We start from the raw sequence: 20,057 nt of genomic DNA on the forward strand, positions 1-20,057 counted from the left end.
AACAAGGCTCAAAGAAAAAAAAAAAGAAGAAAATATATTTAAAGACTCTCCTTATAAGGCTCAGAAAACCAAGTTAACAAAAGCACCTTGTGTGATACATAGGTCTTTGAGGGGTTGTTTTTTCAGCATGATCAGTTGATACCTGTTTGCTTTATGTACGGGCATTAATTGAAATCAGCAGGCAATTAAGTTACTAGCATTTAAGCAAGTCATTGAGTAAGTTGTCCAGTCTATCTTTAAAATTAGAACGTATGGAAAACAAGTCTACAATTATATTCTGAGCTTCTTAAAGAAAAGGTCTGTTTACTGAGCTCATTGCTCCATACCATCATTTTCTCAGCCAAAACTGCAGCTAAGTGGGCTCCCTAAGGTCTACTTTACAAGGAATCATTTGCCAGACGTGCAGTGAATCGCTCCAGTCCAAAGAAACTGCTCCCAGAGCAGTGCCTCCTATAAGGGAAGGTCTGATACAGCCAGTGTTGCAATTTGTGTGCTGCCACGGTTCATTTCTCATCTGGTTTAAACATCGTTCCAAGATATTTACTGCCCTGCTGTTGGTGCAGCTCTAATGCTGGCTGAACTGAAACATCGGTGGGCTTTGCTAAGGTACTCCTGGTGCTTAACCAGCTGATGGTACCCTGTCAGCTTTCCCTTATAGAACCCGGCACGTCAGGGTGCTTACAGACGCCTGCTTAAGAAACAGACTGAAAGCACAAAGACAGAATATCGTCTGTTTTGTTTTGGTGATTTTCTTTTTTTCTTTTTTCTTTTTTCTTTTTTTCTCTGGTCAGTTTAATAATGACCTATTGGTTTATATATATGCTGCTCTGAGACATAGGTTATGGCACCGTCAGTGAATGGCTCTGACATGCAGGTGTGTGAATGGAATCCCAGGTTAGTTAAAATTTTACTTGCATTTATTTGGCAATTGCAAAACAGATTTCAACTGATGATAAGCTGGAAACTCCCGCAGATTTTTTGGAGTAGCCAAAAAGATAGTAATCTGGATTACAAACTCCTTTATACTTAGCAGTTTCCAAAGAATCTTAACATATATAGGACCTATTTGTACCCTATGAGCTTGACTGTCTTGTTTTGTCTAGAACCTGCACCAGTAAGGCTGTTGCCTTTTTAAAAAATGCAGAAAAAACAAAAAGAAACAGAAAACCCCAAAGCCCAGGCTTTCTTTCAGAAATGGTTAACGCACTCAAGACTTAATAACTTTGCTTTCCTTTCACAGTATTGGCACTTTTTATTTTTTGTTGTTGTTGCTGTTCAGAGGTAATATCAGAGGCTGTAAGGTGATATGCATAATCCAAAAGCAGCATGTCTTTCTTACATTTATGTATCATTCCAAAAGTGATTCTTTTCCACTTTGTGTGTAAAGTGCAACAATTTCAAAGGTTACCTCTTCAAAAGAATACCTTAAGTCCTCACAGTTAAGTAGGCAGTGTACTTTATTACAGGTGTGTACAATATCAGCCTTAGGTTGTTTGATATTACCGAGTTGTGTACGTGTTTCATATGATTTGCTCTTCTGCATTCAAAGCTCAACTAATGTGGATGACACAGTGGTTTTTAATTGCTTTATTCTTTGTTGCTAAGTTCAGATTGCCAGCATGTCTTTTCCTTTTCCATTGATAAAGAACTCTTGTTATACTAAACACAGTATTGCCACGATTCCTTATACAGAAAGGTTTTTAATCTGATTTAGAACATACAGAGCTTTTCTCACGTTTTAAAATGTTTTAGGCAACAATGGGGTGTATTTTGTACCTTAATAAAAATATGCTAATGTTTTCCCTGTTTGTTAAACCATCAGAATTGCAAAGATGAGAACGCTACGGCTGTAGTTACTCACAGTTCCTAAATAAATAATACCACAAAGCACACTACTTGTATACTCTATTGCAGGCGTTACTGTGTTCACAGCGCTGAAGGAAACCGACAGCAGCGGTCTTTTTCTATCCTGTCCTCACACCTGCCTGGCACAGAAATGGGTGAGGTGACAACAGTGAAACCTGCTCAGTCTTTGCGGTGCTGCTGCACTCGCCCTGTTTTGTGAGTGCAGCAGGAGGCTGCTGTGCCCAAGTGCCATCAGGTGCAGCATGGGGCTGGCACTACTTACAGGTCTGCAGTGTTACTGCGTATCTCACAGTGACTGCAAACACGAATGGGATGGGACGCCACTGCACCTCTGCTCTTCTCTTACAGCTAAGAATTCCTTATGATAGTGAAATTTACAGTTCAGGAAGTCTGCAGGAGCAAAAAAAAAAAAAAAAAAAAAAAAAAAAAAAAAAAAAAAAAAGGAAAGAAAAAGAAGAAAAAAATTAAAAAATTGAAAAGTCAAAAAGTAGACACATATTCATACCAATGTTCCTAGAAATTGTAAAGATAACAGCATTCAGCATGTATACTTGTGCTGCTCTTATGCTGACTTCTTTTAACATGCAGTTCGAGGCAGCATGGACCTGGCAGAACCACATAGAAACTCCCTAAAGCAAAGATTGTGAAACACCTGCTTGTAGCAATACGTTTCTTGAGCAAACCTTCAGCCCTTGAAACATCTTCGCAAGATGGGCTCCACCACCACCTTGTGAATGCTTATTCACTGACTGCTGATTTCCATTTGGATAGGCACATCTGTAAAGCAGCAAAAGGTACGGCTTTGATCGCCTAGGACGTGGGCATGGCAAGATCTGCAGGTGCATGTGCTGGGTAGGTAATAAAGCTGTAAACTCCGCATTGGTGGCGCTACAAAGATGTCCCATTCCCTCTCCTCCTTTAACAGTCCTACAGGCTATAAACTGCCTCTTTTTCTCCAAGCATGTACCGAGCTTACCATCCTTCTGTAGCCTCCTGTTAACATCCCTTCTTCCATCTGCATGAAACCACAACCAGAAATGGTGTGATACATAACGGTGTGATACAGTACCTAATTCAGCTTTAAGCAATTCATCCCAACTTGTATTTAACCTTTTGTTGTTGTTGTTGTCAGTTTGAAGAACGGGAGAAAGGCTATTCTATCTTAACAGAAGGCATCCTTATGTATTTACAACCCTAATTTTGCCAGCTATTCCAATTGGTCTCATACAAGGTGTTACCTCTTCCTATAATCCTTGTCCAGCTTGTAAAATATTTGCAGAGAAGCCACACTTTGGGTGTGGTAGGGTTGAAACAACCCCCAGAAGCAGAGGTTATGCAACATGCTGCACGGGTTGGATCGCTTCATTCTTTTTGTTTGCCTTTTGTACAAAATTCAGTCTTGTTAAGTGACACTGGAGATTTGGAACGGGCAGGTTTTCACTGGTTGAGTTTCTGGATTTGCAGAAACCTAATTGACCTAATTAGAGTCCTGTCGGTAACGAGCAGCCAGCGCGCACAGCGGGTGGGTGAGGAGACACCTGCAAGTTCCGTGCAAGGCAGGCGGATTGCTGCAGCGCCTCTGTCTGCTCGGGCAGAGACCGGCACGGGCTGTCACAGCTCTCTCTGCAGTGCCGGGCTGTGACAACACCGAATTTTGCAGTTGTATCTGTGAATAATAGGTGAGCCGCTTGTGTAGCATTTCTGGGAATATTTCTTGGGAAGGCTGAGAACACGGCGCTAACAAATCGCTGTCCGAAAACTCTCACAAACCATTCTGGAAACAGAACCCACTGATTTCTCTGAGGAATTCGCCGCCCTGCTTCATCCAGCGGGGCGCGATTTGTAACCTGCGCTTTAAGGCGCAAAGGCAGCGGCTGCTCTCAGCCCCAGCCATCGGCTCGGATCCCGCTCGGACCTCCTCCAAGATGGCGGCGGCGGCTCCGCGCACGGCGCCGGGAAGACCCCGCCCCTCGCTCCCGCCGTGCGCCGAGAGCGGGCGGAGGCCGCGGGAGCGCCGCAACATGGCGGCGGCGGGCGGCGGTAGCCGGGCGGACAACGGCTACGGCGGGCAGCAGCCGAGGCGGAGGAAGGGCCCGGGAGCCCTGGCCACGGCCTACCTCGTCATTTACAACGTGGTGATGACGGCGGGGTAAGGAGCCGGGCGGGGGACGTCCTGGTGCGGAGAGAAGTCCCGCCGCCTCGCGCTCCGGGGAGGCTTTAACTCCGCGCCGCTCTGCGGAGCGCCGTCCCGTAGCGCGTGCCGAGTGGCCGCAGCCCCGGCGGGTTCGCGTGGGTGCGGGCTGCTCCGCGGGCTGCTCCGCTCCGGAACGGGCGCGTACGGTGCCCGGCCCAGCTCCCGGCCGGAGCCGCGCACGCCGCCGTGTCCTCCTCGGCCCGCGCCGTGGGCCCGGCCGTTCTCGGCGGAGGTGCGCCCTAACGCGGGCAATGCGTCTGTAGCGGCAAAGAAAGGCGAAGCTCCGGTGCCCGGGATTCCCCCGGCCCTCCTTGGGGCGATGCTGCCGGCGCCGTGCGCCGCCGCGCGCGGCACAGGGAACGGAGCGGGGCGGGGTGCGTTCGGCACTGCGGTGGCAGCGACGGCCGGCAAACGGGACTTCGCTACGTTTTTAAGATGCTGTAGAGTATCGGCGCAAGTTGGATGACAATGAAAGCAACTTTTGAAAGATGGAGGCGGTTCGGGTGGGAGGAGAGAAGAGCCTTAAAAGGGGCGAGCCGGCACCCCTGGCTGAGGGCTGCGGGCCGGGAGCCGGGCCCGGCTGCTCCGGGGGCTGCGTGCAGAAACGACGTAGGTGAGATGTGCCGGGATGGGGCTGGTGCATCCCGCAGCTCACCGCTGCCAGCTCGTGCTGCTCCAGCTTCTGAAGCCATCGCACTCCTTCGGAGCAAAGCTGACCGCGGGGCAGAGCGCTGTGCTCACCCAGCAGGTGTGTGGTTGTGCAGCGGCACTGCTGAGATTTGTGGCTCCAGGTGATGTGTGCAGGGTTCTTAGAGGGAGAGAGAGAATTGTCTACCAGTCTGATGCGATTTAATCTCTTTTTTTCTTCCCCATCACTCAGAAATATTAAATTACCTGAACAGTAAGGCGCAGCATTAACAATTGAACCTCTCTGGCCACTTCTCTGAACTGAACATGCTTACCTGTCTGTTGGTGTACAGATACTTGACTTACCAGTATCAAAAAATCTCACAAATCTGAGATGAAACCTTGCAGTAGGAATGGAAAGGTTTTTTCAGCATCGTGACCTTTTACTGTGGCCGGAGAGCTTCTGCTTGTAGCAAGCTAACACTTCCTCAGGAGGAAAAAAAATGAAAACAAATCCAGGTGTTGGAAACCAGAATGAAGTGCCATAAATCCATATTGGCTCCCTGTTGTCACATAATAAGGCTGTTTTCCAGGATTCGGTTGCAGAAGCTCTGTTCTCCCTGTGAGATCCCTGCACAGGTGATGGCAGTAGTTGCTGGCTGTCCCTGTGTCAGTTGGAACACTCAGGCTGAGCTCCCTGCACTGCGTTGTGTTGGAGAACCATGAAATGAAAGCACTGACATCTCTGAGAGGCGCAGAGGGTGAAGCGGTGCTGTAAAACACACAGCAGCTTTGCCTTCAGTCAGTGCTGTTGTCCTGTCGCCACGTGAAGCAGAGCTCCTGTGCCCAGCCTGGCACCCGATCTCATTCTGGAAGCATAGCTGCAGAATAGAGATTATTTCCTAAAACCCATGGCTGACTGAAATCTCTGAGTGCTGGGAGTGGGCTCCCACTGTTGGTTAGTGTGCATATGTTGGATAAGTTGCTTAAAACATGACGGTGTCACTTATTTGTAGTTGAGTGCCATAGCTGACTGTACTTGTGGGCAGAAGTAACTGATAGTGATACAAACAATGAATTTCAGAAGGATTTCACTCAGCAAAATCAGTCTTAATACAGCAGCTTTAGAATTTGCCAGTTGATGTTGTCAGTGCTGAGCAAGGAGCGCTCTGGGTTAGGAGCTTTGCTGTGAGCAGTTGCTGGGAGTCACAGTGCACTCTCCCCTTTGCAGGCTCTGTCTGTAGCTTTGCCATGTTCTCTTTTTGCATTAACAAAGCAGTACTTTGGTGAAGTTGGCACACTTTTAAGCTAAGCTAAGGAATTAAACTAAGGTCCTGAACACAATATTTGCTTGTCAGGTCTGAGCATCTGGAAGTATTAATTGTGTATGCCATATTCATTTTCCTTAATTTGGGGCAATCGGAGAGTATGAGAAGTCTAGCTTAAAGTTCACGTGTGGCAGTTACTGAATGACATGCAGCTGGTGTATTGGGTAGATGCAGGTCAGAGAAAGTCTGTATAAATGAGCGTTATATAATTATTAAAATATAATTATAAAAATATAATATAAAAATATAATTATAAAAATTATATAATATAATTATAATGGCTTTGCTTCCGTGAGGCATTGGGGTGGCTTGCCCTTCTAAACTTCTCTCCAAGCTTCTTTCTTGGTTGGTGTTACTGTGTTCACCCACTTCTCTTCTGTTTTTCCTTGTCACTGGAAGTGGAGAACTATGTAAGAAACACAGAAGCGGGCTAGAGGTGCTAAGAGCTTCAGTCCCAAACGGACCGTTGTGCAGATGCTGCTTTGGTGTGAGCTAACAGCAGTTCTGCTGGGGAGGATGGAGGAGGTGAGCAAAGCGAGTTCCTCAGGTGAGAGCAGATGTCTGCAGGCACAAACAGGAACCCGTATCTTGTGCAACCTGACAAGTTGCTCAATTTAGTGACACTGCTCAATAGGCAGAGGATCAGAGGAACACAGCAGTGACAGCCTGCTGTGCGCTGTTGCTCTAAAGGAGGAGCAGTCAGTGCTGCAAGGGAGTCCTTAATGCTGTAGTGCTTTGCGCTGCGTCCAAATACCACATTCATCTGATTCTTTATCGGTGGGAGTTACTTGGCAAATGATTGTTTTGGTTGCACGAGACAACTTTAGCTGAAACAGCTTCTTACTATGAGAAAAAAGAGCTTGTTCCTCACTCCCCATCTCTTCCCCACTCTGACTTCTGTTCTTTGGTGCTCACCTTCTGAGAAGTCCAGGCAGAAATGGAATAGCTGGTTGTACTAACATACATTCCTACAAACACAAGCTTGGATGTCAGAGTTGCTTATTACTGAAAAATCTGCACTTTAAAGTGCATTTCATGTAACTCAGCATAATATTTGGGAGAACATTTGTATACACTTTGTAATAGCTAAAGTAATGTGCTACTTACAAGCATCTAAAGTGCTGTAAATTACCGGGAAATGAGAAGAAATTCCTTTCCAAAATCACAGCTGCAATTTTCTTTTTCAAAGGGTAAAAGGCTGTTGTGCACTTTCTGCAAATACTTCCAGTGAGGTGCACCAGTGTGAGCAGAGACACCCAGGGGCTCAGCACTACCTTTGTAACAGCACTTCTGGCTTTGGAAGGAGGTGGAAATGAGGTGGGCTGGTATCTGGAGTAGGTAAGGGCAGCCTGAGGGAGATCCAGGCAGTGAAAAGCCAGGGAACTGCCAGTAAGGATTTTCAGCTTTACTTCCTATATTAGCTGAGGAGTCAGTGAGCAGGGCTGGCAGGTCATGTTCTTCATAATGAAGTTGAAGTTATATAGGCAGGCCCAGTTGTCTTGGAGTTACTTATTTAAGACTCTCATAAAGTACATCTTGGAAATGAATGGATGGTCTGTCATAAAGCCTAAGGGTCTACTTGGAACTGAAACATTAAGGTTGCTTTCTGATTCTTGCTTGCTTATGTCGTAGTTCTTTAAATCATAGTATAGTGAGAGAGATTTGACTCACAGTAAATGGTTTTCTGCTTAAGCTAAACAAAATGCGATGCCAGTCGTGTTTAAAATTTCATGAGTACCTTCCGTAACTAAAATACAGCTCATTAAAAAGTAAACCTAGGTATTAAAGATACTGTCATCATGTTGATGCTGCAGGATGTTTTAAAAAACATAGTATTTAATTTAATAGATTTGCAGAGAATCCAGCTATTGAATGTTTTGTGTGTTGCACTGCGAAGTTGCAGAAGGTAGGCAAAAAGTTGGTGTATTTAAACACAGTTCTGTATCTGCTGCTCTGCCATGTATTGAGAGAAGCGTCAAGGGTTTCTTTGTATTTATGCTCTACTTAATGCCTCCTTATCTCAGACTTTGTTCTCTCTTTCAGGTGGCTTGTGATTGCTGTTGGGCTAGTTCGAGCGTACCTGGCTAAAGGTAGCTACCATAGCCTTTACTACTCCATAGAAAAGCCCCTGAAATTCTTCCAAACTGGAGCTTTGCTAGAGGTACGTCAGAACACTCATCAGTGTTTTGTTCAGCAGAAACAAAGCAGCCTGTGAACAGTTCTTTCTGGGTGCCTGCTTTTTCATTAGCACTTGTAAGGTAACTTGGAGGTAAATGTAACTCTACAAGTACATCGCACAAACACTGAATGTGTTGCCTTTTGGTCTGCTATTTATCTGCTGTTTCTCTTGGGTAGCAGAGCTGAACAGTTGGCTTAATATTTGAAATTCCTCTATGGAATCTAAAGCTCTTATGGTAGAATTAGACAATGTTTCTGAATTGCTTCTTTTGAAATGTTAGTAATTTCAGTTTCTCTTTTTGTTCTAGATTCTGCACTGTGCCTTTGGTAAGCTTGCAAACGTTCAGTTTTATTCCTTTCATAGAAAACAGCAATTTTAGCAGTGGTTCAGCATTATATTATGCTCTGTGAATTTTCAGGTTTAAATCCTACACAACTTTTTAATGTTTGCTTGAAGTATGTGTTTTTGTTTTTTTTTTTTAACTGAATATTTGACAAGTTAAATCACAGAAAAGAAAGTAACATATAACAGGTTTTCACTTGATATTACTTGACATTCTATTTTTTATCTACATCTTTCCACTGTTACAACTCTTAAAGCAGTTTACAAATGCTTTATAGGAGGTCATGACTCTCCATTTTCTCCATCCTATAATCTTCTGTACCAAACTGTCTTTTCTCAAACGTTATTTCTAGCTGCAAATAACTTAAAACCCAATAAAAACAACATTCCAGGCACTTGAGCTTTGCCTATGCTGTAGCACATAGGCTTGTGCTGTATAACTGGGTAGAGGGAAATCACTCTTTATCACAGATTCAGTTATGCTTTAATGGAAGTGTCTGTGAGACTGAGAATTACCAAAGACTTGAGTTGACAATTCTTGCTAACCTAACGCTGTGAGCTTGGTAGCAGGAGAGTAGTTGTGTGTCAGTGGCCCAGGGTAGGCAGCGATATCGTGGGTCAGTCAGCCTGAAGAGCCTCATGTCTGAAGGAAAGGTTGCATCTTCTCTGGTTAGTTGTCATCAGTAGTGAGCATTTTCACCTTAGCATCTGGATTGTTTGATTGTAGGACAGAGAACATAGAAATCTCAGTAAGATCAAAGATGCAGTGCTTTAGAAGGGAGCAGTGCTTGCATGTGCCTTTGCTTAGCTCTGGTTCCTCTGAACAACTGTCTGCTCAAAAAGACAGTCTTATGTTCAGGTACTTGGTATTGTGATTTTAAATATAAATGCCTGAGCTCCTGTGTGAATGTTTGCTCGCTTCTGTTTGAAGAGTAAGGTAGCATTAAAGTTTCCTGAAGGTGCAGCTAGAGAGCTGCTTTCTTATTATAAGCCTTCGACATACTAGAGGGTTCTTCAGGACCTGTAAGCTCATATTGACTTTTTGTGCAAAAGACTTTTCTGAGTAATTAAATGTGGTTGCTGGAAAACTTAAAATCATATTCATAAATTTGTCAGCAGAGGGCAGCGTAATTCTGTGTTTGATGTGGTATTTCTTGCCTTCCTCAATAGTTCAGTTGCTCTGAAATTGTTGCCTTGTAGAGGGCAGCCTGTAGACTCCTGTCAGGCAGGAGTCTAACCAAGCAGAAAAGAGCTGTGTGCGTTCTTTTTTAGTGCTGGGTATTCCAACACAGAACTTAACATTCAACATACAATGCAGCCATTGTAATCATTCAGAAAAACAGAGGTATGAGCTATTAAGGCTAATAGGACTGTCACAAACAGGAATGTGTCATAGAGTAACCTGTGCTGCCAGCCAGTGTGGTCCTTCTAATTCCATTTTATTTTACTAAATCTCAATTGCTGCTTTTTGTTGTTGTTCTTAACCTGAATAGTCCATACTTGCTTAAAAAAATATTATTTTTGATGGATTTGGAAATCCTATTTAACAGGTGGCAAGAAGGATAAGTTAAACATCTGAACCCTAGGCCAAAAAACTTGCAAATAAAATGTTATTTTGCAATTCCAAAGCTATAATGCTAAAACACTGGAGCACCAATGCCTTACTGTTTTCTTAAACGAACCTTGTTTGCAGATGATGGTAAAGGTATAAAAATTCCCTTGGATTATTTTTTCCGTGGTCTTTACAATACATCTCTACACAAGTGGATGGCAGGAGACGTAGTCCTGTGTTCCAGGTGCCTGCAGAACTGCTTCCCAGTAATCCTCTGATAAGCTGGTTGACTTTGCTTTAGCCTGCTTTGTTAGGAGGGGTATAAGAGCTCCACCTTTAAGCCATGATGCAGACAGCCTGTTCTCAACTGGGAACTTCCTGGGAAAGAGGGAGAACTTGTCAGAGCTGGAGGATTTTCTGTGGAAGGTGGGAGGCTTAGTGCAGTACGTGGCAGAGGTCAGAGCAAGGCTTACTGCTTGGTTCTGGGCTGGGGAGCCCTCTGTCTGCCAAGAGCTGCTCTGGCATGCACAGTGTTAGGTGACAGATGTTTTGAAAATGCCAAGTTGAAAATTGTCTGTTGGGTACCTTTTTAGAACAATTCATAAATAATTAGAGGTGAGTACAGTTTACATAAATTGTAGCTAGTGAGCCATTGCATTTGATCTCGTGTTTTTGGCTTAGACTGACATTGTCTTGGCCATAACAAAACAACCTTGTTTGTCTTATTGTGACATAAGCTTGGTTGGTTCCTAGTCAGCCTTTTTTATAGATGAGGGTTTTTTTATTTGCTGCTCTGGGGGGTATTACGCTCTGCAAAACATCTCTGTTGGTTTTACCTTCTGAATCATAGTAACAAAGATTATGTTGTTGCTTATTTTAATGAATCAGATTGTATTTGAGAGATTGTGTCCCAAAGGCTACCTCGTTCAGCTGTGTTGTGTAATGAGCAATGTGCAGACTTTTATTTTGGTATACAAAGTCTTGGTCTGGGGACAGTGTAGTGCTGGGCTGTGTGAATACACCATGGGCCAGGCTTCATACTCAAATTTAAAAAAGAAAAAATGATTTCCTTCCAAAAACTTTGAGTAAGTGGACTTTGACTTAGCTGTGCTTTATTTCCCCGCCCTCATTCCAATGGTCAGGGATATTTACTAATTGCAAAATATCTTCCAGGCATTGTTCCCTCTTCTGTTGTTCTGACTGCTTTCCAAGTGATGTCAAGGGTTTTCCTGACCTGGGCAGTAACACATAGTGTAAAAGAGGTAAGTTATGCTACAAAATAGATTACAATAACTAATGACCCATGCTGAAAAGCGTTTGTTGATTGCTGACTTGTTTTCCTGCAAACGTCTTCTGTTGTTTCACATCGTGTGGAATGGACTTTACGTGGATCAAAGGAATAAGATTGACATTTATTTTTTTCTTGAAAATCAGACCGAAGTTTGAATCTCTCCCAGCTTTTGTAGTCTTTACTGCAAGTTGAAGAGGTCCCAATGTGCCATCTGGACCCCAGGACTTGGGACAGCATCCTGGTATTGATCTTGCTGGAGCAATAGCAAAGTGTCCTCACTGTCTCTTCTGTATATGATTTACTTGCTGTTCCACAGCATATGGAAGCTCCTACTCAAATGTTTGTTCATGGCAATTCTTACATGTTTTCCACGATCTCTTTTCCAGGATGATCTCCCCTCTGTCTCTTGTCAGTCTTTCTTGCATTCAAGTGTAGATTTGAGTTTCTGGTTGTTTCACATTGCTTACCATACTAAATATCACTGTACTTTTCACTAATGTCTGCAGAATCTTCTGGAAGCAATCACTTCAGAATTATTCCCAGTGGATGGCTCTTTTAATATGTGAACATGCTTTAACTGATACAGATTGTGCTGACTGACTTCCCATCATATAAATACTTTGTGGTAGTTCACGTGTGCTGCATCTACGCTGTTAGTGTAGCCAGCTGATCTTTTTGTCTCCCTAAGGAAAGAAATCAGTCTTGATTCACAGTCAGCATGGCTGACTGAAGGACAGACATCCAGTGTTGTCATGTGTGCCTATGAAAGATACTTTGTGGCTTGACATGGAGAATGTCCTGAGGAGTTTGCTTGCCAAGTAGGGAAGCTGCTTTCTCTTCCTTACTCCAGCATCTGTTATCAAAATGACCATTGGTATGCAGAGGAACGTAAGTCTCTATAGATCCTAATAATTAACTTCCCTTTGTGATGTTACAGTGGTTGTCCATGTGGAACCTTGGTTTTGTGCGACTTGAATGAGTGTTATTTTTCTCAAGAGGCTCAAAATCATGTAAATATTTATGTTCTGGCAGATTTTATTTTTGGTGCTCATAGAAGCGTTCCATTCTCTGCAGCTCGGTGGAGATAAATGCTAGATAAGTCTGCAAAGTGATCGTAGGTTGGGCTTTTTTAAACTTATGCCCACGTTTTTACTAGAAAAAAAGCAACAATGAAGCGAGAGGGGATACACAAGAAAGTTTAGCCCAACATTCAGTTTTTAACAAGGATCATTCCAATAATATTGCATGTGGTTTTTTTTCCCTCACGCTTGTGTGATTGCTTAAAATCTTGAGAGAGACTGTCATATGTGTTCCTTTTTTTAATGTCTCAGAAAGTAGGTATAAGAATGATAGAGCCCTGTGATGAGCTTTTCACCTCTGACTTTAGAAGTATTAAGTCAAGTGAAGAGGTGATGTTCTTTCCCCCATCAGTCTGCCTTCACCCTAAGCACAGAGCCTGCAGTCTCTCCCGAGGAGGTGTATTTCAAATGTCACACGTGTTCTACTCTTTCTAAAGGGCTGCCTGCGCAAGTGAGCTCCATGATGAAGTCCAGGATTAAATTCTCACACAGCTTATGGAACTTGTAAGCTATGCAGTTGCATGATGAGGTTCTCATAAAATAAAACTCAGTTTTCCTCCCTTGGCTTCTTGAGTGAGAGCTGTTCAATATCTTGCTTTTTCAGACTGTTTCATATCTAATGAGGTTAAAAGAAGAAAAATCCATCTTGCATCCCTTCTTTCTGCCCAAATACACTTGGAGATACTTGATGTGATTTGAAGCATGCTTCTTGCCACTAACATGTTTGTGCTTTTTGTTGAATTTAGTACTGATGTGTTGTTAAATTCAGTATTTATTATAAATGTTAAAGCATGGCAAATGTTAAAGCACCGCACACTTCTTGGAGTAGTGATTAGATTTCCCTCTATTTCCCCAACGTAATTAGCTGTTAACATAGTGGAGCAGGGCCTGGTGTGTAATATAGCACCTGTACTCCAGAAAATAGCATTTTGTCATTATATTGGAAAGGAATTGGTTTGGGGAATATTACTGTTTCCTCTGCGAAAGAGAGAAGAGAATGAGGAATGAAGGGCTGAAAGAAGATAGGGAGAGGAAAACAAGTTGCCTTTCAGTTCAAAGTTGTCTTTTTGAGTTTATGTGAACAGTAAGATCATCTGGTGCCATCACAGAAGGCCTTTGTGGAGTTCAGTGTTGCACCTGGTTCTGACAGCTAATTAGAAAAGATGCTAGCTGTGGCTTAAAGATGGTGTTACAAAGGTAGCACTGTATATATTTGGAGGAACCTTTCTAGAATGCAATCAAAAAGCACGGTGTGAGGAAGACACGTACAGCTTATTGAGCAGATAATTAAGACTCCAGCATCTGCAAACTTGCCATCTTTCATCAATAGTAAAGGATACTTACACTTAAGATTGAAGAGCATTATAATTTAAATAAGAAGCACACGCTGGGAAGTTCTGGACACCAAATTGGTGAGCATAGCTGACATGCCTAATTTATCACTGCTTTACATGTGTGTAAAGTTTGAGTAATTCTGTACAACACAAATGTCTGTCAGGCCCTTTATACATCTTGTGAGGCTGCAGTGTTTTTTCACTGATATACCACAAAACCCAAGCTGTGGACTCTGGAGACAGCTGTGTTTCAGCATCTCTGTTGCACAGTGCTGCTGTTTTCATCATTCTGTTTTATGATGTATTTAGCTGAAATTATCACTAAACTATTTGTCAGACTGTTACTCTTAATTCTCTAGCTTTCTCCATATTTCTAGGTTTATGACATCTTATACCTTTCAACTCTTGTGTGTAACTTTCGTGCATAAGAAGAACAGTAAAAGCATCTTAGGCTTTATTTCATTGATTCCCAATTCTGAATCTCAGTTTTGCACCTTCAAAGGCTATAAATTCTCTTTGTTCTTTACTTGCAGTCATGATGGCAAGCTAAAATATGTTCAAGGCCCCCTGGATGATAACTGGAAACACATGCCAAAAATTATACCCGTGGTAAAATTCCCCCTAATTAAGGATTTGGACAAATAAGTTGTATATAAAGTGTAAAACTTTTTCTAACGCCACCTTCAAAGACTAGAATGAAAAAGTAGAGGAAGAAAAATTGGGTTCTGAGGGCAGCCCTGGGATTTGTGGTTTAAAAAGGGTCTGCTGTTGATTGGCTGTATTATCCTCTTTACATAGAGGTTGGAAGAGGAATGATGCAGATGCAGCATTAGCAGTGCCTAAATGAATAAGGCTCTTGAGGGACTGTTTTGTAAATCAGTTCCCAGGAGTTTGATAATGTACATCTCAAACATCTTTATCTAAAGTATTGAGAAATTGTCAGTCCTCAAAGAGAAGCTCTAATAGTGACAGTTTTTCGACAGATCCAGTAACATGTAAGAAATATACTTTTTAATTGTGAGCTGTGGAATGTGGTTAAAATGTGTTGATAAAGTGCACAATTTGCTCTTCATTAGAAAAGTGTTTGAAAAGTTCATAGGTCACTTTTATGCAAAACAACTACCAGTTTCCAGTGTTCCTCCTTCTTTAAGTAAGGATACAAACTGTAAGACACGGTCTGTAATTCCCTATTAAGTGACCCTTTTGTTTTTGATGGTGTGAGCTGTTTCAGTGATTTCCAATACTAAGGTTGATGGAAAAGACTAGACTTGAGAAAGCAGTGTTAAAAGTCCTGCAATCATCTGGCAGCTACAATTTCAATTCTATCTCCTTCTATGTGCATCAGTCACTGTTGGCCTAACAGTTTCTTGTTTGCTTCTTCGTGTGCCTCTTCAAGCTACAAATTTTCATTTGTTGGTTTTGCTGACTTCCATAGTTAGGAAAAGAAGTGGAGTTTCAAAGCACACGTTGAAGTCTGTGAGGCATAAGTTTAGCTTACTCACAGAGCTGCTCGTCCTGATCTGACCAGAAGATGCAGCTCTGGAGTGCTTGTGAGGCATGTTGCTCCTTGGGAACAGCATCATCTGTGAAGTGATGCTGACTTCCAGGTTGAGAACTAAGTTGTCTTTGTAAAGCAGACCACAAAACAGAGTTAGGATCCTTTTCTGGTTACTCAGGTAGTGTGAAAAATAAATTTGGTTTCTTCTCTGAAAATCTTCAAATAGGTTTTGAATATTGTTCTTTTATGGTCCTGTGTGGTAGACTAATACATAAGGAAATTATCGGTTTCAAGTGAAAAAGGATGAGGTATGTTTGATGCAAAATGCAATGAGAGTGACTTTAATTGTTCCACGCAGCAGAATATAGAATAACAGTAATTGTACTTCACAGGATTTCCAACATTTTTATACAATTCTTCTTGGATTCTGTGGTCTCTGTAACAAAGGGATTTTTTAATGAGTAATGCTTGTGAACTTTTTTGTACACAAGTATATGATCAGTCCCTTCCTATTAAAAGGTTTCTGCTTGCCCATATATTTTCTTGTTCCTTTGTTTGTACATGTACTCTGCCCAAGATGAATAGGGTGTACCACCCACACCTACTGACTTCCTTTTCCCTTTTTTCAAGAGTTGGAGGAAAAAAATAAATGCAGCTCCTTGTAGTTGAGCTCTTTTTGTTCCCACGGTCTACAGAATTTGGGCTGAAGGTACTCAGACAGCTGAGAATTCACATCGTGCTTCTGTTGGGTGGGGAGGGTGCTGCATAAAAAAATTGTTCACTCTCTGGAGTTTATTGTGCAGGTATGTGACCCTATATAATTCCTCATATCTGCTATCCATCTGAAACTCATAGTTATGCTCCCAAATCTAATGGTTCATTTTAAAATACGTGCTTTTGAAGGTTAATCTTCAAAACATGAGGGGAGTAGGGACTGTTTCCCTAACATGCATTTGCAGTTCAAGCTCTAAGGGGGGTAAAGCTGTGAAAGAAAGTGGTGCCTTGAGCATAACGTTTAAAGGAGCAATGTTGCATGCAGTAAGCTGGGAGAAGGAGCAGGGAGGATTGCAGCGGGTAGTTGTCAAGTTCGTCTGAAGTGGGGCAACCTGAGCTGCTGGCTCTCTGCTCTGAGCCTGTGTCCTGCTGATTGCTGCCTTGCTGCTGCTTGGAATTTAGAGCTAGTTTCTCACTTGAGCAATCACAGGACTGAAGCAGAACTTGGTACTGTATAGGAGTGGAAAAGTTACAAGCTGTTCTCAGTATCTGATCAGCAAAGCTATTCTTAAGCCAGCTAGAAAAATATGGAACATAACAAGGGATTTTTTTGCTGCCGTTACTAATGTTGCTCTTAAGCTTTTCCTGGAGTCTGTTTTCTAAACTGATGCAATAAAGCAGCCCATGGAAATTACTTTCTTTGGGGTGTTTAAGTCTGGTGAATAATCGGCAACACTTGTGTTCCGTATTTAAGCTTTTGCTTCTTCCTTGCAGGTACAAACTGAAGACAGTGTCCTGTTGTTTGTAGTGGCCTGGACAATCACAGAGATAATCCGTTACTCTTTTTACACCTTTAGCTTGTTAAACCATCTCCCTTATCTCATTAAATGGGCCAGGTAGGTGGCAATTTAAAAAAAATAAAAATAAAAAATAGTCTTGAAGCTCTGTTTTGATGTGGGTGTTTCTCTTGTAACACAGTTGCAGCAGAGCAAGTTGCATTCTCAGGGTGATTGTTCTGTTAGTGAAAGTGACTTCCTAGCTTCCTTCCAACAGATTTCTGTATTAAGAATGTATTAAATGTTAGCTGGAAGTACTTTATCAGAACTCAGTACCATTTACAGAGCGATTATGGTAAGTAAACCAATATTTACCAGTAACCATTGAATCTGAGGGTTGTACCTGAAGCAGTGGAGCTCGTTAGTTAATACTGACTGGCCCTATTTTAATAATATGTTCCCAACTAAAGAGTTTGGAGGTCAAAGTAAAGAAGTATGGAGGTGGGGGAATTGTTTGAAAGATACAGTTCAGATTCTCAAAGATTGTCCTTAAATAATTCAAAAGTGGTTGCTGATGTCAGTGTTTTGTCTTGCATTGATGTCCATACACTGCCATGCTCAAATCAAATGGAAGTTAAGGATTTAGAAGTTGAATATCCGTAGTGGTACTCTAGTTCTTTGTCACAACTTTTAATCCTGTTCTTAAATGTTTTGTTCTAGGTACACTTTGTTTATAATATTGTATCCAATGGGAGTCTCTGGTGAATTACTCACAATATATGCTGCATTACCCTTCGTCAGGCAGTCTGGCTTGTATTCCATTAGTTTACCTAATAAGTACAACTTTTCTTTTGACTATTACACATTCCTAATCCTGGTTATGATCTCTTACATTCCAAGTAAGTACAAGTTTGTTAGTTCTTTAATATTAAAAGCAGTATCAGAAAAAGCTAGCAAGTGTGGGATTAGCATGTATACAAATAATTTTGCAAAATTCATTTTGGACATTATTTAAAGAAAGAAGTCGGAGTTAAAGATGCAGGAGTTGTTTCTAGCAATGCTTGTAATATAGCAATATGTGTTTTTTCTCTTACATTTGATACATAAAATAACCGTAGCGCTTAGCAAACATTGACGTCTTCATTTTGCTCCCATTTACAGACTTCCAGGAAAACAAGATTTAAAGCAGTTTCTTAAAATGTGGTTCAGGAATAAGAATTGCTTTTGCAGTGATGGCTGGGGAGGCATTTCTGTTGAATTAACTTGAGTTGATACTGTCTTTGGTGAATGTTTTTACAGGTGAAGGTTTGGCTTTGCTGCTTAGTGATTTAAGAGCATTAGGTCTTCAGCCAATTTAGATGTGCAAATAGAAGTTTAATGTGCAAAATAATGCAGTGGCACTGCTGCTAGCTATCTCTGTAGCTGTGTTTGTATGAACCTTATTGCTTATGCTGAGTGACAAATCATATTCTAAGATTTAGATTTCAGTAGTGTGGCAGTCTTTAAGCACTTGTTCTGTCTGTGAACTATTTTGGACATCAAAATTTGTAACTTTTTCCTGCTGGAAATTCTTTTTATGCATGTGTAGCTATTTGTCTCCATTTTCTAAAAACACTGGTATTACTAACTCCAAGGAGCCAGAACAATAACTTTTGTTCCTCCCCTAATAAACACAAATATGAATTACTTCTTATGAGATTGCTTGATCACAACTGACAGACCTCATGAGAGGGCAGCACGGTGAACTCAAATAAGTTTAGCCCTGTTTCTCCGTTAAAATCGCAGTCTCAGGTATTTTGTAATTCGTTACCCTTTGCTGGTTGTGTAACTTGAATTCAGTCTTTTTTTTTAATTCTTGTGAATTGGTTTCTTACTTAAGCCTGAGAACTGACTGCATGGACTTAAGAAGTCTTAGGCACCTTTCCACAGGCAGATAGATATTCCTGTGTTGTTCCAGAGATGTAAGAAAAGCCGCAGTCGTTGCAGTTGTTCATAAAAGCAAACTGTGCAGGAAGTTTCTCTTCTGAATCCACTGAAGGCCTTAAAAATTTTGGGAAAGTTAACATCATGAAGAAAGCAAGTTTTAAATCCATTGTTAAAAAATAAGATTAATGTTCTTGATAGTTGCATCTTTGTTGCACCATTTATCTGGCTTTAAATATCAAAATGCTAACCTTAAAAAAAAAAAAAAAAAAAAAAAAAAAAAAGTATGAGTTAAGTAGGCTTTGGTTGTCTCACTCATGGCAAACACTAGGCAAGTGTAACTGATGTCATCTATGTTGATATTGACCTTGTTTTATTTTCACATTGTTCACAAACATAGTGTGTAATGTAACCTTAGAAATAGGAGGAAAAAAGCTTTGCAGGAGGGTAGAGATGCAAGAGGCAACAGTTTGTATAAAGTTTTTTTTAGATCCTGAGAAAGAGGCACTGCAATCATAAGATATGAAACAAATCTGTGAATTTCATTCTTTCAGATGACTTCCATTTCTCATGGTGCTTTATTTTTCCTCCCCACAAAGCAGTTTATTTTTGTTGTATGCATGCAGTTCAAGAATTTTTGTCATTCTTCTTGTATGTGCAAAGTTAATTATGAAATGTATTTTGCCTTTAATTAAAAATGGCATAGTTCTAAGAAAAATTAAATAACACCTGAAGTCTAAGGGCAGTATTGCTTGTTTTTAGCCAATAGATGATTTGACCAGAGTGGAAAAGCAGATTTTCTTTTAACAGAATCACTGACCTTGAGTATGTGAGTGTGTGTTACACCAACACAGAAGCCTGACTTCTTCCTTTGTCTGTTTTCTCTTCAGTCTTTCCCCAGCTGTATTTTCACATGCTACATCAGAGGCGAAAGGTGCTTTCCCACACTGAGGAACACAAGAAGTCGGAGTAATTCCAATTTTTTCAGAACTTTTCAAACATCAAAATGCTGCAGATTTTCAATACCCAGCATATTTATAATGAATATACCAAGATAAAACTGTCAGAGGTAAAAAATTAGCAAGAATAACCAATAAATCTGATTTCACTGAAATTCCACGATGTGAAATATTCAAATAATTTTCAGCTTGCAGTGCTTCAGAAAACTTCTAAACTTTATCTGGCTTGGCAGGTAGCCTTTTACTTTTCATTATTAAATGTTGTGCTAAATGGTTTTCATTTTTGTTATTAGATGCCTGAAGGTTACAGTATGAATGATGAAACTGTACACACCAAATGCCTGAATTGGGATTGTGTCACTGATACCTCTCTTTTTTTTGAAGTGCTTGACTGC

General features: G+C 41.4%; 1 protein-coding gene across 1 annotated transcript; it reads left to right on the top strand.

The window, feature by feature from the left end:
* Positions 1-3,848: 3,848 nt before the first annotated feature.
* HACD2 (3-hydroxyacyl-CoA dehydratase 2) lies at positions 3,849-19,676 on the top strand (the record flags this gene model as incomplete). The annotated part of the gene is made up of 7 exons (XM_079539115.1): positions 3,849-4,015; positions 8,059-8,176; positions 8,502-8,520; positions 11,262-11,350; positions 16,779-16,900; positions 17,501-17,679; positions 19,594-19,676. Exons 1-7 carry the CDS (start codon positions 3,888-3,890, stop codon positions 19,674-19,676), a joined length of 738 nt encoding a protein of 245 aa, XP_079395241.1. The 5' UTR covers positions 3,849-3,887.
* Between the last annotated feature and the right edge of the window lie 381 nt (positions 19,677-20,057).

The sequence above is a fragment of the Tetrao urogallus genome (genome assembly GCF_951394365.1).
Source record: "Tetrao urogallus genome assembly, chromosome: 8".
Taxonomy (NCBI): Eukaryota; Metazoa; Chordata; class Aves; order Galliformes; family Phasianidae; genus Tetrao; species Tetrao urogallus.